This window comes from Triticum dicoccoides, chromosome 1B (genome assembly GCF_002162155.2).
Source record: "Triticum dicoccoides isolate Atlit2015 ecotype Zavitan chromosome 1B, WEW_v2.0, whole genome shotgun sequence".
Taxonomy (NCBI): Eukaryota; Viridiplantae; Streptophyta; class Magnoliopsida; order Poales; family Poaceae; genus Triticum; species Triticum dicoccoides.
Window position 1 is genome coordinate 446,997,060 of NC_041381.1, and position 17,571 is coordinate 447,014,630.

The window sequence follows — 17,571 nt, forward strand, 5'->3', positions numbered from 1 at the left end:
ACATAACCATCTTTGATTAACGAGCTAGTCAAGTAGAGGCATACTAGTGACACTCTGTTTGTCTATGTATTCACACATGTATTATGTTTCCGGAAAATACAATTCTAGCATGAATAATAAACATTTATCATGATTATAAGGAAATAAATAATAACTTTATTATTGCCTCTAGGGCATATTTCCTTCACTGATAACTTTGTCGGCGAGGGTGGGGGTGGGGGCAAGTCGCTGAAACATGCCATGGTCACTTCTGTGCAAATAACATGATAACTCAAACATGGCGGACCTGATAACTTATGTACCCCGATCCTGATAACTTGGTCGGCGAGGATGGGGGTGGGGCAAGTCGCTGAAACATGCCACGGTAACTTCTATGCAAATAACATGATAACTCATACATGGTAGACCTGATAACTTTGTCGGAGGGGTCGGGGTGGGGGTGTCGTTGAAACGTACGACGGTAACTTCTATGCAAATAACATGATAACTCACACATGTAAACATGATAAATTATGTACCAGTCCTGATAACTTTGTCGGAGGGGCCGGAGTGGGGGAGTCGTTGAAACATACCACGATAACTTCTATGCAAATAATATGATAACTCACACATCATAGACATTAAATTATGTACCCAGTCCTGGTAACTTTGTTGGTGGGGTTGGGGTTGGGGGGGAGTCACTGAAACATACCACGATAACTTCTATGCAAATAACATGATAAGTCACACATCGTAGAAATGATAAATTATGTACCCAATCCTGATAACTTTATCGGCGGGGGTAGGGTGGGAGGAGTTGTTGAACCATACCACGATAACTCTTCTGCAAATAACATGATAACTCACACATCGCAGACTTGATAATTTGGCGTCTGTGGCGAGGGGGGGACCCCGGTAATTTAAATGTAAATAGCTTGTTAATAGACACATACTAAGCTGATAACTCATGTACAAACGCCATTATAATTTTTGACCTGAATTTTTATTGTTGAAAAATATACACCCGGTAATTTCTATGTAAAAAACATGATAATGTATACATCACAGATTACGTTTTAAACACCATGGTATCTTTCATCCAAGGGGAAAAAGTTTTTTAAACATTTTCATCGGTAATTTATGTGTTAAATTACCATACTTCCTCATGCCTTAACCTTCTCGTATTGTAGTTACCAGCCTTATCATGGTATAGTTATCATGTTGGTCATACCCTAATTATCATGCTGATCATGCCAAAGTTACCAAGCCAAATTTTATTTATTTTCTGATATGATAGAAATAAGAAAGGTTCAAATAACATTGTTTACCTACAATAGACAACAACAAAAGGTGGCTTAGTTGGTTATTAAGCTCAATAGGTATTGCATAGACCTAGGTTTGAATCCTCTTTCAAGCACTTTTATTTTATTTTCATATTATGCGGCGAAAAACCAGAAAAAACCATTAGCGATTTATCACGGTTTTTGAGAGAAGGAAAAAAATCAGTGAAAAGCGAGCGTGGGAAGATAGCGAACTAATCGTGCGGATCTGTCGCTAACGATCAGTCGAGTCGACTGATCGTTAGCACAGTCCTTTAATGAATGAAAAAGACATGCAATGCTCTTGCATGATGTTGAAAAAAATGTATGTATGTATGTATGGATCCGTTGTTCTTGGGTCGATGTCAAGTTTCAGTGACAAAAGTACGACCTGTTACGTATCATTTGATCAGGCTTTTTGTAGATAATGATTTAGATCAAGGTTCTTATCCTTTTATCAAGTAACCAAACCATTTCATTTCTCAAGCCAAACAATCGTCAAACCAGATAATCCCGTTCATAAAATAAAACAAAGTCCATGGAGGCATGGACCACAGCATCCACGAGACCACGAACGGGAGGATCTCATGACGAAACCAATCCATAGACTGAATGCGCCGCTAGAAGAAGCAAACGCTGACTTATTTATTTCTCTTGTGCAAACTTGCTTTTCATAGTTTGGTACCCAGCTCTGCTCCGCCACACACTAGCATTCCCATGGATGTGGAATCCTTGCAAGAAAGATTGCAATAGGCACCTAGAATTGATTCTTGAACGAAGAGTGGAGGAAAAGGTGAAAAGGCAACAGGATTATACTATGAGAGTGAAAGCTGAAAAGGAAAGAAAGATTGGTGTCTTAATCTTTGTTTTTTTCTAATGGTGTTTGCCATGCCACGCCATGGTGAAAGGTGACAGTGCAGCTAGGAAATAACCCCAATAGTATATGTCCATGTCTCGCATAATTGGCAGGTTTGCCTTTGTAAGCTGATGTCACTCTCATGTCTCATCTACTAATAAAAATAAAATCAGATGCCTAGATTCTCCACAAAACTTGAAAGCGATAAAATAAAATAAAAAAGAAGGAAGCTAGCAGCCTCGCCTCCGGTGCCAAGCTGGCACAGTTGTTGTAAAAAAAAATCAGATGCCTAGATGCATGAGTTAGTCTTCTCGTAAGGGGTGGCTGCAAGCTAGGGGTAAAATCTGGTCGATCATAGTGATGATGATCTCCATGAGAGACGAAGTGTTATGATGTCGATAGCTTCGATTTTCCATCAAAATAATGAAATTTTGGCAGATCTGCCTGTCATAGGTGAAAAGTGCTCCATCTCATTTTCGCTTCAAAGATAATGACAGGTCAATAAAAATAAAAAAAATCAAGAGGTTTCGAGGATAAAATAAGATCAAGCGTGTTGGAGAGCACTCGAGGGGTGCCCTGTGGACCCCGGAGGGCTGGAATTCCGATAGTAAAATATGACCAGGGTGTCCCGTGGGTCCCCACGCGCCCCTGGCTTGCGGCCCAAGGGGTGGCCACGTGGGCCCCACATGGGCCTCCTTGGCTAGGGTCTAGCCGAAAAACATCAAGATGTATTATTTTATCATTTTTTTTTCAAACTTCACACAATATATTTCCTCGGTGATGTTTGTTAGGGAAAAGCTTCTGAACAGCCAGCTGATTTTAAGCATACTACCTTTTCAGTTGCCTGGCGTGTGTCTTTCAATTTCAGCGCTTCACACGATACTAGCCAGCTAATACTGGGAACATATCTGGTGCACCAAGGCAATTGGTGCTACCGGTGCACCGGACCCCATTGCACATTTAAAAATATTTTTGAAAATCCCGAAAATAAATTTGTACAACATCAATGTAAGTTGTCACAAAAGTTCAAATCAAAATTCAAAACAATGCTCAAGATACAAAAATGACAAATTTGACGTCAATGTGCTAATGGGCCAAAACTGAAGCCCAACTTGTGTTATGTACTATTCAATGTCAAATTTGTTATTTTTATATCTCAAGCAAAGTTTCAAATATTGATTTAAATTTTTGCGACAACGTACATTGATGTTGTGTCAATGCACTAATTTTTTTCCGGATTTTTTTGAACATTTTGGAATGTGCAACGGGCGACCGATGCACCGGTAGCACAAATTGCCCCGGTGCACCAGATACATCCCCAGCTAATACTAGTAGGCTAGTAGGACACCGGTGGTGTTGCAAAGGCGAACGACGGTTGTGCTCCGTAGCTTCGTCACTTCATCTTCATTGTAAATTTTTCTACAACATTACCTATATTATATAAAAAATTTCCATAACACTACCGATGTTAAGAAAGGTGAAGACAGAAAAAATTCTGCAACACGACCTCTGTTGCAAAATCCTCCCGCAACACAAGCTATGTTGCAAAAACATAAAAATGATTTTTTTTCTGCAACACGACCTCTGTTGCAAAAATCCTCCCCCAACATCGTCTATGTTACAAAAAGGGGGAAAACATTTTTTCTTGCAACATGACCTTTGTTGCAAAAATCCTCCCTCAACATCATCTATGTTGTAGAAAGGTGAAAAACGACGGTCGGCACCTGCTGGGCAGTCGTGCCTCCGTTGACCTCCTCTGTGTCGTTCCCGACCATCATTGGTCGTCTCCCTGTTGCAATTGCTATGCCGGAATTGCAAGTGACGATGACGAACAATAGTTGTGCTCCTACGACATGAATCGACAACATGTGGGGACGTTTTTGCACACCATCTTCATTGCAATTTTTTTTTGCAACATTATCTGTGTTGCAATTTTTTTCCCGCAACATCACTTATGCTGCAAAAAAGAAAGAACAAAAAATTATGCAACATTGCCTATGTTGCAAAAGTCTTTCCGCAGCATCACCTATGTTGCAAAAGTCTTTCCGCAGCATCACCTATGTTGCAAAGAAACGAAGCCCAAAAATATTTCAGCACATGACATATGTTACAAATGTTTTCCGCAACACAACTTTGGTTACAAATATTTTTACAATAGTATCCGTGTTGCAAATATTTCCGCAACATCACCTATGATCTTTGTTGCAGAAAATATCTCTATAACAAACTCTGTTGTAAATAAAATTCTATAGATGTTTCCGCAACACGATCTTTGTTGCAAAAAATATTATAACAAACTCTGTTGCAAAAAAATCTACAGACGTTTCTGCAACATGTTCTTTGTTGCAGAAGATCTCTACAACATAATCTATACTGAAAAAGTTAAAATGCCCGTCAGACATTTGATGACATTGTTGTGAGGGTGATTTTTTTGTTTGTGCAACAGGCCTCTTGTTGCCAAGGGAACGAGCGCACAACGCTACGTTTGTTGCAACGGGGCAAGAGCAAAGTTTTTTTTTCTATATCAGAGATCTTGTTTATGAAACACAAGCCTTATTTCAGGAAGAAAAAATCGTTCAGTAGGAGCGCAACACAAGCTTTGTTGCAAAGGTTGATGCACGCTCACTGAAGGAAGATCAGATGGTTGGCTAGCTCACGATCCTACGACTACTAAGGTGATTGATGTTTTCTAAACATCACCCGGCAGACGCGTAGTTGCCCCCTTTTTGTTATGATGCTTTTTCTGTAGCTTTCCGGCAAATTGCCTCTCCCAGTGAAACATGAAATAAGAGTAAAAATTTATTAGGACGATGTGATAATGTGTAAATATCATTAACAATGACTAATTTACACGGAGAATAGTGATGCAAAATTGACGCATCATTTAGTCACAAAGACGTCAACTAAAAACAACTAGGATGTCAGACAACTATGGAAGATGGAAGGGACTAGAAGAAAGAGCTCGGGATTCAATTGCTTTGAGTGGGGCTTATCTATTAATTAGATCACTCGAGTAAGCCGTGAAAGACGAAAGCGATGGATGTATGCGACAAAGACAACTTCTGAACATGAAAGCCAGCCTTTTCTCTAAATATTTTAGGGAGCTATACAGAACTCCTAGGCTATGGAATTCCTTCAAAATTACTGTGACCCTAGATATTTTAGGAAGTGACACAATTTTTTTTTTGAGAATCTGAATCCTTAGATGCTAGATTTGGCCCAGTGTCGGCCCACATACCTCTTTGCCTGCGACTCTCAGCCTGCCTAGCTGGGCCCAATAAGAGCTTCGGCCCATGCGGGGGCGATCGGTCGTCTGCCCGCCGTCCTCGCGTCCGCTACTCCGCCAGGCTGTCGCGTGTCGCCGCCGTGGCTGTGCCGCTGCCCGGGCCCCAGCCGGCTCTGCGCCAGACGCCGGCCCCCGCGTTGCCCCCCTGCGCCACTGCGGCCGCCTGTTAGTCGTGGCGTCGAGCACTTCGTTGCGTTCCCCGCCGTCTCGCCAAGGCGGCTTCTGTCAGGTTTTTGAGCAAAAGCGCGGCTGCTATCAGGTGATGGACGTCCTAAAACCTTAAGTCTCACTGATATTCCTTAATTTCCTGTTCTTGTAGCAGTGTAGCTTAAAACCTACTCCCTTTGTTCCATAATGTAGTGTACATATCCCGCAAAAAAAAAATGTAGTGAGCATAGATGTTTTAAAAAGTCAAGCATCACAAACATTGACCAAATTTATGGAAAAAAACACTAGAATGCCAAACTTATATCATTAGATTCATTATAAGATGAACTTTTATACTTTATGTATTTGGTATTGTAGATATAAATAGTTATCTCTAATAACTTGGTCAAAGTTTGACTTTTTTTTAAAATTTATATGCACTACATTATGAAACGGAAGGAGTAAAATATTGATGCATTTTCTCATCAATTCATGCAACAGAAGGACAAGGCGATTTTTTTAATTATCTAGTATATCACAGCTCATCCAACCAGCTATTGACTCCAGGTACCAAAACAAGTAAAAATGACAATCTTCTGTATCCCCGTATTTTATGTGGTGTTTTTGCCATGGTTTATGTAGTTCATTGTATTATTAAGCACCGAGTTCAAATTCTTAAATAATATTAGCATGCAAATGAGCCGTATCTTTTTTTATACTTTCGCACGAGGTACTTTTTCAAATAGTTACAGGCACTTAGATTTTGGTATGGGTCTTGCTCCAATTCTGGCTCCGTCACTTTTTTGGTTGCCCTAAATTGGCATGGTTTAGTTTCTTTCTGTTAGATTTCTTGGCTCCTTATAGAGATGTACACTAGTAGATAAGTTATGTTAAGATTTGGTGCCCAATTCGTCTCTGGCCAACTTGGTTTGCATTTGCTTGTATATACCCATAGGTGCATTCAATACAAGTTGATTTTTTTTTATCAGCAACTTTTGAACTTGTTTTCAATTCTGATAAATTTGGAGTGGCCTGTCCTTGTTCATGTCGTTGTAATAAACTGGACGGGAAAAAAGATATAATGAACTTGCATCTATCATCCGTGTCAAAAGAGGATTTATGTCTGGGTCTAATGGACCGAACATTGAACTTGTAGGCCAGACACCATTTCTCCCTCCCACAGTCCCACCTCCCCATGGCGCCCTCATCATCACCGCTGCCGGGCCGTCTCGTCATACTCTACGCATCGCAAACCGGCAACGCCATAGACGCTGCTGAACGTGTAGGCCGAGAGGCTGAGCATGGGGGCTGCCCAGCTGTCGAGGTTCTCTCCACGGATAGCTTTAATCCCGTAAGTTGGGAATCCTAAACAAAAAACCATCCCAAAACCCTCCCATCTGATGTCATATGAACATCACTCGCCGCTCACTTATTTGTGCAGAGTTGTTTGCCTGACGAAAGGTTTATGATCTTCATTGTGTCTACCATGGGGCAGGGAGATCCCCCAGATTCCATGAAGGTGGGGAGATTGAAATGCCTCTTTTGCTTGGTAGTTTTCGGACTGTTGATTTTCTAATTGCGATTTTTTGTTTGGGCAGAATTTTTGGAAATACCTTCTCAGAAATCATCTGGGTGCGCGATGGCTGAAAGGATTGCATTATGCCGTGTTTGGGCTCGGCGACAAAAGCTATAGGGAGTACAATGTGGGTCTTCATACTAGATTCTACAGCCTGCTATTGTGCTATGTGCTGCTTTTAATACAATGGTTTGTGTTGATTTGTTGAAATGATCTGTAGTTCATTAATTTCTTGGGAATTAATTGCGGATTTAACATTCCAAAGTTCTAGCAACATGTGATGGTGCACAGGGTTGGAAAAGAAGTATATGATTATAGCAACATTCTATCATCTGTTTTTCTGGTGGTTGCAAAGGATGATTTTGGGAGGGACAACTTCATTGTGCCACGTAACTGTATCATTACAAAAAAAAAGAGTTACCATAGCAGATTGAGAAAATGTAGCAAACCTTACTAGAGTTATGATATATTCAAATGCTTAGCTAGAAATATCATCAAGATAACAAGTTCATTTTGGAACTGCCAGTTTTACACGTAATGAAGAAGTAAACTTTTTTTGTATGTTCCAAACCTGCATTTTGCTGCATGATTAGCCATGCGGATTTCTTATTGCTATCATGGCTATAATACCATGTTTGTTTCTCACTGTTTTTCAAGCAAGTCTTGGCTAGTAGATTGTCCTCTGTTATCAGAAATCATGACTATTATGGTTTTCTTCTTGTTTCTGTTTTCCTCTTCACAATTGTGTTTGCTCTGCAGTTTCCTGCAATCAAGCTCGATCAAAGGCTTTTTGATCTTGGTGCCAAACGAATCACAGAGAGAGGCTTGGGAGATGATCAACATTCTTTGGGGTATGATTTTAGTATCTACTATTATTTTGTATTTGATATTCATGTGTGATCTCTGGAGAAGTCATATGCCATATGGTTTTTTGGTTAGGGCAACTCTAACCGATCCCTTATAACCGGTTAGAGGAGTAAATTTTCTGTTTTACTCCTCTAACCGGCACGTAGCCGATCCCTTATCCGCCGTAAGTGAGTAAAATTTTACTCCTCTCCCTAAATTTACTCCGCCGATTGGCGGCTGAGTAATAGCCGAGCCGCTCCCTCGCGTCACTCCCCGCACCTGCACTTTCGCCGGTGTGACCCCCCGCCGGCCCTGCCGCTGCCTCGTTGCCTCCCTTTCCCTCCGTTGCCTTTCTGCCCAACGTCCAGCCCTTTCGCCCCCGTCCCCGTCACCGGAATTAGGTGAACCGCCGCCGCCGTCGCCATTGTTATTGATTCGTCGGGTTGCTTCTTTTCTTCTTCTTTTTCTGCCGGCCGCCGCATCTCATGTTGATTGCACACCGCTCTAGGTCATTCCCTCTCGTCGCCGCCGGCCTGTTTGGTCAGAACGACACCGGCCCGCCGGTGCACCATCACCGCACCGCAAGTGTTCGACGAATTGGCTAGGTGAGTTTTTTGATCGTTTCTTTGTGAACCGAGCCATTTGGATTGAATCAAGCCGTTTGAATTGTAGATGAAGAGGTTGAGGGAGATGGCTTTGGAAGACTCGTCAGCATCCGAAGAGGAAGAAGACGACGATGACTTTGACACTGTTTTAGGCATGATTTTCAATGATGATGTTCGGCACCCGAGGAGAGGATCGCAGTTTGGCCACATACACGTCAACCGTGATAGAGCGGAGGGTCATGCGAAGATCATGAGAGACTACTTTGCCACATGGGTGTTCGAGTCTTGGCATATGGGTGTTCGGCCGATGCAGTCGATGACTATGTCCGCATTGGTGAAGACACAATCTTGGAGTCTATTCGAAGATTCCCTAAAGCAGTGATCGCTGTCTTTGGCTCGGAGTACTTGAGAGCACCAACCGAGGAAGACACCCAGAGGTTGATGACTGAGAGTGAAGCAAGAGGATGGCCAGGGATGCTTGGATCACTTGACTGTATGCAGGTGGAAGGATCAGTACAAAGGTCACTGCAACGATCCAACAATCATTATTTAGGCAGTTGCATCGAAGGATCTTTGGATATGGCATTCATTCTTTGGTTTTCCTGGCTCTCACAATGACTTGAATGTGTTGTCGAGATCACCTCTGTTTTCTAGGCTTATTAAAGATGAAGCTCCTACTTGTGACTACTCGATCAACGGGCACAACTACTCGATGGGTTACTACCTTGCGGATGGCATCTATCCACCATGGGCCATCTTGGTCAAAACAATTCCACGTCCAAAAGATAACAAAAAACATTCACTTTGCCCAATGTCAAGAAGCTGCTAGGAAAAATGTTGAGAGAGCCTTCGGTGTGCTTCAGAAGCACTTTGCAATTGTTCGTGGCCCTGCCGAGTACTGGAACTCCAAGGTTGTATGGTGGGTCATGACTTGTTGCATCATATTGCATAACATGATCATTGAAGACAAGAGAGATATGCCTGAGAACTTTCGGTACAACACCAACGAGACTCCGGTTGAGTTAGAGTATGATACGAACAGAATCTTGGCATTCCTCGAGGAGCATCGCAAGATTGAGAACCGTCAAGTTCATTCTCAGCTCCAACAAGATCTAGTTGAGCATCACTGGCAGCATCTTAGCGAGTCCTAGTTGTTCTATGACATGCTACTTTGCTACATTTGAACAATTTGGCGTGTTTAAATTTGAATAATTCGGACTGTAAACTTTGAATTCGGTTTGTAAACTATATTGGTGATTTGCGTGAACATTCATATTTATGTTTAGTTTCTATATGTGTGCTAATATGTAGTTGCAATTTATACTAGAACTGCAAAATTTAGAAAAACAAGATTTTACTCCGTTAAATATAGGGGATCGGCTAGGTCTGGCCAAAACTTAGTGGAGTATATATACCCCACTAAGCTTTTACTCCACCAGATACTGCACTATTTTTAGGGGATCGGTTAGAGTTGCCCTTACGTTTTAAGCAATGGTTTTCCCTTCTTGATGATACAGAGCATTTATTTGTGGGCAGTTCAGAAGCATTTCCTGAAGTTACTAAGGAATAATTTCTTATCGTATATCAGATACGAAGGAGAACTAGATCCATGGTTGTTATCTTTGTGGACATCCCTGAATCGAACAAATCCATCACTGCTACCAAGAGTATCTGACGCCAGTCATCGTAAATTAAATATTTTGGGGGATGCAAAGGTAGAAGTCATCTATTACTCGGCTCCGCAAGCTACCGACATTTCAGGTGGGAGGTCTCAATCTTGCTAATGTTTATTAGTAATCTGTAAACTTCTGTGTAATTTCTCTTATAGATTATGTATGCCATCTTCTCCAGACTCCAAGATATTAATTGAGAAAGCACGCTCAATGTCCCCTGCTCTAAAGTGCCATAATAGCAGAGAGCCACAACACATGTTACAAATGGTATGCTCTGTGTACCTCTCTAAGAGCTTAACAGTTCAAGTCAGTTTCTATTTTATTCTTAGGCATGTTTAGCTGATCCAGCAACTCTATATGTGGATATACATTTTCATCTGTAGGGAATGTTCTGCATTAACATATAAGATATTTCCCTATCTTGTGTATTAGGTAACTTTATTATTTACTCCTCGGAAACTTTATAATGTTTATATGCTACACTCAACAAATCCATTAGTTGTTGAAAGGATTTGAACTGAATTCCTAATCCGTAAGTGATAGTTTAGTAGGCTATTTTGTACGACCTTGCTGTAGTATTATGCATAAGCTCCTGCATAGTAGATGGGTGCTGGAAGGACAAGTGCAATTCCATCATCATAGGCTCAGAGCCGTTCTGCTCTTGACAGTTCCCATGACTGACACCTTCGAAGTATATCTCCAATATAAAAGAAGGTCTTCATAACTCATGCTCACTGTTGTTAGTATGGATGGGAGGAATCCTTATAGCTCATGCTTCATCTGTATTGTAGCTACAAAATGAACATTGCTTTATAACTTAGTTGATCCGTTTTTATTTACTTAGTTTCTGTTGTTGTTGGCATTGCTAACCTTTTTAGGTAACAAATCAGCGTTTGACTAAGGGAGACACTGACAGAGATGTCCGCCACTTTGAATTGGAAGATCGGCGTTCTGTATGTTCTTTGATCCGTTTGATCATATTCGCTTGCAACCCCATCTTCTGAACACATGAAGGAAACTAAAAGAATGTACCGTTTTGTCATTTTAGGCCATCAGCTATCAAGTTGATGATGTTCTAGAAATTTTACCAAGTCAGAATCCATCACTTGTTGATGATTTCATTAAGCGCTGTAACTTGGATCCCGATTGTTACATTACAGTATGTGGATCTGTTCTGTCGTCTTGTGGATTTAGCTTTTTATTCTCTGTATATGTTTCTCTGCTCCACTTTTGTGGCCAACATTAGTAGCTTTGTGCACACTCTATTGCAAAATGAAAATAACTAATTGCTTGCTTTAGTAGCTTAGCTACAGCTAGAGAGTAGCATAGCTAGCAGTAGTGTGTGCCAAGTAAAGATGTAAGAAGATGACTGTGTTTTACTCCCTCTGTCCCAAAATTCTTGTCTTAGATTAGTCTAGATACGGATGTATCTAATACTAAAATATGACTTGATACATCCGTATTTGGACAAATCTAAGACAAGAATTTTGGGACGGAGGGAGTACTTGTTTGTGTTTATATGTATGTCTACTGCTTGAGTAGGGCTAGCAGTTATCATGGTTTAGACAATAAACACTTTTTCTTTCTCAATCTCAAATGTGTAGTTCTTGAGTTTATCCATAAAACTAGGGATATATCTTGAATTCTTGTATTAGTTGTGTCTTTGTTGCTATATCTTCTCAAGCAGTGAATCTGTTGCAGTTCTCTTGCTAACGAAAGAGGGAACAATTTTTTTTGCTGCCCAGGTTCGAACAAAGGGTGGGGACAACGTTCCTAAAGATCCCATCAAGCTAAAGACCTTTGTTGCTTTGACAATGGATGTCACATCAGCTTCCCCTCGGCGATATTTCTTTGAGGCAAGAGAAATTACCCTGAATGCTTCGTCGCATACACATGTTGTCTAGTTGTTTGATACTATCTTATATTGGCCTCTGATATCCTTGATGACTATGACTAATATGCCATGCTGTTTGGTAGGTCATGAGCTATTTTGCAACAGATGAACGTGAAAAAGCAAAACTTCAGGATTATACTACTCCTGAAGGAAGGGGCGACCTTTACCGGTACAATCAAAAGGAGAACCGGACTGTTCTAGAAGTAAGTAATGCCTTACCACTGGTTTTAACGCCAACTTTTTTGCAGGTGTTGTCCTCTGACTTAAACTTGCGTGGATTTGGCACTGGTTTTAGGTATTGGTGGATTTCCCCTCGGTGCAAATGCCTTTTGAATGGCTGGTGCAACTGACGCCTCCGTTGAAGAAAAGAGCCTTTTCCATTTCGTCGTCCCCCTTGGTCCACCCAAATCAGATACACTTGACGGTCAGTGTAGTATCATGGCTTACTCCTTGGAAGAGGGTGCGGCATGGTCTCTGCTCCACATGGCTAGCGGGGCTCAGTCCAAATGAAGGTACGCATTGCTCGTTTTAGCTAGAAATCACACGAGAAAATGTAACTCACAGTGCACTTAACACGCAGGCGATCAACTTATACCATGTTGGATACGCCGAGGATCGCTGCCCCGCCCACGGCCATCGGTTCCTCTCCTACTCATCGGACCGGGAACAGGGTGCGCGCCGTTCCGCGCATTCGTGGAGGAAAGGGCCGCACAGAGCGCGGCGGATCCAACTACTGCTCCTGTTATGTTCTTCTTCGGCTGTAGAAACCAAGACAGCGATTTCCTGTACAAGGACTTCTGGCTGAAACACGCGCAGGGGCAAGGAGGGGTGCTGTCCCACGAAAAGGGCGGCGGTTTCTTCGCCGCCTTCTCTCGGGATCAGCCTCGGAAAGTGTACGTGCAGGACAAGATAAAGGAGCAGGGGGCGAGAGTGCTGGACATGCTGTGCTCCGAGTCGTCCAAGGCTGCGATATACGTCGCCGGGTCTTCAACCGGAATGCCCGCCGATGTTACGGCGGCGTTGGAGGAAGTTCTGTGTCAAGAGGGCGGTGTTCCGCGGGAGGATGCTTCGGGGTGGCTGAAGGATCTCAAGAGGGCTGGTAGGTTTGTCGTTGAGACCTGGTCGTGAGAGAGTGGGTTTTCTGGGCTTCCGGTCCAGAGATTTGAGCCATTTAGGAGAGCTCCAATGCAAGTAGTCTAATGGTACTTCACTCACTATTAACTAAATACTGAACACCTTTTGTGATATATTTTTGGGGACAATGTTTTCATATATTAAGAGTTGTTAGTAAAGCATTGGCAGCCACATTTTAGAATGCTCTGCTGTTCCGCTAGTCTCAGATCAACCGCTAGGTAGGCATGGCATGCACCATTTCCTCTTATTTTCATCCATGCCCAAAGAAGCTTGCGACCACCGGGCGTTAAGATCGTCGCAGTCAGCAGCCGGGGCAAGGCTTGGGTGCGGGTCTTAGGATGATTTATGCAGAAGCTTGTGGTGAATGTTTCTAGTGTCAAGGTTGTGGGCGGTTCCGCGGTTAGCCTTTTTGTTTTGGATTGCAAGCCAGGCACAGAGGTAGCATTTGAGAGGTTTTTTTTTTTTTTGAATTCTAGATCAGCTGGCGGTAGCGTACCCTAATACTTCGTTGGAATTGCGCCGGGCAGGAGCTCTTCATGACCATTTCCAGAGAAATTCAGACAAACATTATGTAGGGAAACTTTGATGCTCCACATTAATGCTTTGTAAACATTATCCATGCGAGAAGTTTGCTTATGAAACCTACGAGCTACATCAAATATCTGACCCTAAAAAAAAAATCGACCCATGTCGTAACTTGCCATCTCTTGGCTAATCCCTTGTGAATTACTGCTAACCAAACAAGTGAACAAACATTTCTCAAAATCCCAAACGTAATACCTATTCAATGTCAAACAGAGGATCTATTCAATGTCAAACAGAGGACTGAGACTTATAACAATTCTCATGTCCAATCTCACAACTCTCCTCTTAACTTCTCAATCTAAGGATTATCACCAACCCATCACCCCCAAAAAGACATTCTTAAACCATGGTTTAACTATTTTCATACTCACCACCAACAAGATGAAGGGTCCAGGTGGCAGCGATTGCATCGCATTAACCAAAATGCGACAGAGGGGAGAGTGCCAAACCCAAAAGCATGCAATATTTACAAGGGGGTTTACAACTGAGTCACAGCACCAATCCACTGAGACCAGCTAGGGCGCGAGAAAACTACAGAAGCCTATCAACAGGTTGGTTCCTGAGAAGATGAAGCTGACCAGTAGGTGCTTGTTTGCAGCTGTCAGAATTCAAGAGGAACTCCGTTCCCAATAATTGCCTTGCGCATCCCTGGTAGTTTTAGAACCGCAAGGGACTACGTGCGCGATTTACTCGGGAAACCTATTAAACGGAATTAATTGTATTACATAATGTCCAAGATTGGCGTATATACAGTAAAATAAAAATTAGTCCAATGATGTTTGTTTGGAGTGAGAACTTACAATATGAGACTTCCATTCCACCTGGCGTCCCTCGTTTACACCAAACTGAGGTTGCCCCCTGACATGATGGAATATATGAACAAGGACCGCGGCATCAAGAGCGGCATACTCTTTCTGTAGAAGGAGGCATGCAGATCTCTGTATTAGTGGTGGCACTTTACACCCTTGATAGACAACGTAAAGCACATTTGACCTAGTTTGAATCACGAATAAAAAATATGCAAGAAAAAAGGTGCTGAGTTGCTCATTTTTCCAGGAAATGTGGCTTATATCACAAATTGTCCTATTAGCCTTCAGATTCCACTAACTTACAGTTAAAATGTACAAATTTAACCTGCACTACCTATACCCTTGAGTTGAGTGTATTCGGTGCTTTTCCTATTATTAAAAAAAAATCTCCATGTAAAAAGGGTAAAAATTGCAGCAAGGAAATGTAGTTATTCCCACTAATGTATTTTACAAGAGAGATATTAGTCAAATCTAGACGAGAGATCTGGGCCAGCTCATCCTAAACACATGCCGCAACTGACAAAACAAAGTAGGACTCTAAAACTTGACAATGTCCAAATTATTAGAAATCAATCATACAGATAAAGGGGGCAGCAGTTCATAAGGATTAAGATCTTTACATGACTGCTTTAAAGAAACATGAGCAAAAAAAAAACAGTGGGTGAATAAAAGACCTGATTCTGGCTGAGAGGTCGCTGCTCCCAGTCGCTATTCCGCCGTGTCTTGTTCAAACCAGCTCCTAATATTTTCTGATAGTATTTTCAAACATATAAAGGGACATAGCTTGTCATAGTTTCTACGTAGAAAGATGAGCAAATCAGCTGGATACCAGCTGAGTGTTGTAGATTTTTTAGATCATAAAATACCTTTGACAATCCAGAGAGACCACCAGTAGTCTCTTTGAACAGCTTCTGGATATCAAGTAGCATTTCATAGGACTGGAAACATAACAATTCTCCATACGACTGTGACAGCTGATGCAGATCGCATTGCAGGTTATAGCCTATTGTTTGCAATGGGAAAAATGTTAGTTCTTTTCATGCACAACAAGGAAACGTTCTTATAAGAAAAACAGGCATATGGTAGACAGGGGTAATTGATCATATTAACATAGTACCCAGCTTTAATATGTTAGATGAACACATGATTCGCCTGAAGCAGCAGTCCAATGCTTTAGGATCATCTTCATACAGCTTAATCAGATCAAAGATGAAAGCTTTCTTATCTGACGCAATTTGGATGATAGCAACCTGGCCATACAGGTGAAACATGTCAATGGAAGAACTAAAATATGCAGACAGATTAGAATGGGAATCTTCTTGCAGGGGAACTCAAAATATCACGGAAACTTAACAGTAACATAGTAGGCCCAAAAAAGTTAACATTAGAAAATGATTAGGAACCCCAGATGATCGCCTATGATGTATTGTCATGACAGATGATGAAGTGAATACATGAACCACTAAATTCATGTGAAATAATTAGCCCATTTTATTCAACCATACCTTTTTGAAGAGCACTAGGGGAGGGTTTTGAATTTCCGCATATACTACATCGCGATAAATTGCATCGTAAGCTTACACTATATTAGGGAGACCATAGTCATACTAGAAAACCAAGCAAACATAGAGGCGGGCAACAATTTGAACTAAGGCATCACTAACCTTATTAGGTCTGCCGCCTTTCTCGTAATTAGGTTTCCATTCGCAATCCACACCGATAATTTTACAAGCTTCAATATAAGTTGTTGCACTAAGTAATCCGTTGATCTCATCAACCCAGACAATCTCTTCTAAAATCAATTTCTTCAGCTCTAAGTAGTCAGACTGACACATGACTTCTTCTGGAACTGTGTCATAATAAATACACATCAAGAAGAGAAATGGAACTAGTGGAATAAAGTTAGTTCCAGCATATGAAGTATACTCTTTGTCTCTTTCTAAAACCAACATTCATATTTAGGTCCATAAATTAGGGTGAGGGGGTGATGCTACACAATGAGATACCATCAGAGTGCACTAAAAAAATTATACCTGGGAACGTTCGACCAACTGAATTGAACGGCTCAACTACCAGTTGACCAGAGTCACATGGTATTCATATGCCGTGATCCATAAAAAAGTATTATCCGAAACTAGGATGCAAAATTCAGAAACTATATCGCCCTCCTTTCGGTAACTTGTATACTAACTTTGCATCCACCTGGCAGCTTGCATTCACGTTATCTTCAGGGCTGGTGGTGCTGCCACCTCATTTCTTTGTACAAGTGAAAATGCTAATTCTAAATATTTGTTGTTCTTTTATACAGCTCTTATAAGATAAACTAGTTAAGATGAATTGAATAATAAACTGACATGCCATATTTCTCAACCTACATCATCCAAGAATCAATAGTTTTTATAAATTGCCCCTCAATTTGAAGATTATTGAATTGACCCTTAAATCTGTAGTTTTGCGGCAATGTGTACATTTTTTGCGAAATATACTCTTAATTGAATCATTGTACTGAGTAACTGAGTATTACATAATCCGAAAGAAATATGAACGGGGTGTCTTTTAAACAGATAATTCAAGTGTAAAGGTGATTCTAGAATAGAAGCTAGGTGTTAAATACTATACAGAATAGATAGGTGTTAGCTTAATGTTGGATCAATAACATTATAGCTCTATAGAAGTAACCACTAACCAGAATATAGATCTATAGCGTAATGTTGGATCAATAGCATCATAGGTGTGCTTACCCAAAGAATTGACATAACCTTCAAGAGAGTATCGTTCGCAAAGCTCGTCAACCTTCTCCATATAGCCAGCTTCCATAGCAAGATATACCTGTGCACAACATAACAATGCAAACAATTCCTT

At 41.3% G+C, this 17,571-nt stretch overlaps 2 protein-coding genes across 3 annotated transcripts in view; one reads left to right on the forward strand and one right to left on the reverse strand.

Moving 5' to 3' along the window:
* The first annotated feature begins 6,782 nt into the window (after positions 1-6,782).
* On the forward strand, positions 6,783-13,309 carry LOC119350459 (NADPH-dependent diflavin oxidoreductase 1-like). Its single transcript, XM_037618286.1, has 12 exons — positions 6,783-6,938; positions 7,029-7,106; positions 7,186-7,290; positions 7,923-8,014; positions 10,203-10,375; positions 10,466-10,554; positions 11,166-11,240; positions 11,336-11,446; positions 12,033-12,143; positions 12,265-12,384; positions 12,477-12,693; positions 12,762-13,309. The coding sequence occupies exons 1-12, from the start codon at positions 6,783-6,785 to the stop codon at positions 13,307-13,309; spliced, it is 1,875 nt and encodes a 624-aa protein (XP_037474183.1).
* A 761-nt stretch (positions 13,310-14,070) lies between these two features.
* The window catches only part of LOC119340326, a 6,953-nt gene continuing 3,452 nt past the window's right edge, over positions 14,071-17,571 (reverse strand). For both annotated transcript variants that reach the window (XM_037612236.1, XM_037612230.1), the window contains exons 5-11: positions 17,451-17,538; positions 16,374-16,558; positions 15,827-15,959; positions 15,576-15,712; positions 15,384-15,458; positions 14,701-14,814; positions 14,071-14,599 (exon numbers count right to left, since the gene is read on the reverse strand). In XM_037612236.1, coding sequence (XP_037468133.1) covers positions 14,558-14,599; positions 14,701-14,814; positions 15,384-15,458; positions 15,576-15,712; positions 15,827-15,959; positions 16,374-16,558; positions 17,451-17,538 — 774 coding nt within the window. In that variant the 3' untranslated portion in view covers positions 14,071-14,557. The remainder of the gene's footprint in view (positions 14,600-14,700; positions 14,815-15,383; positions 15,459-15,575; positions 15,713-15,826; positions 15,960-16,373; positions 16,559-17,450; positions 17,539-17,571) is intronic.

Coding starts and splice junctions, on each gene's coding strand:
- LOC119350459 (XM_037618286.1), top strand. CDS start 6,783: ATGGCGCCCTCATCATCACCGCTGCCGGGCCGTCTCGTCATACTCTAC. Junction 6,939..7,028: donor CCACGGATAGCTTTAATCCC/GTAAGTTGGGAA, acceptor TTATTTGTGCAG/AGTTGTTTGCCTGACGAAAG. Junction 11,447..12,032: donor ATCCCGATTGTTACATTACA/GTATGTGGATCT, acceptor TTTGCTGCCCAG/GTTCGAACAAAGGGTGGGGA.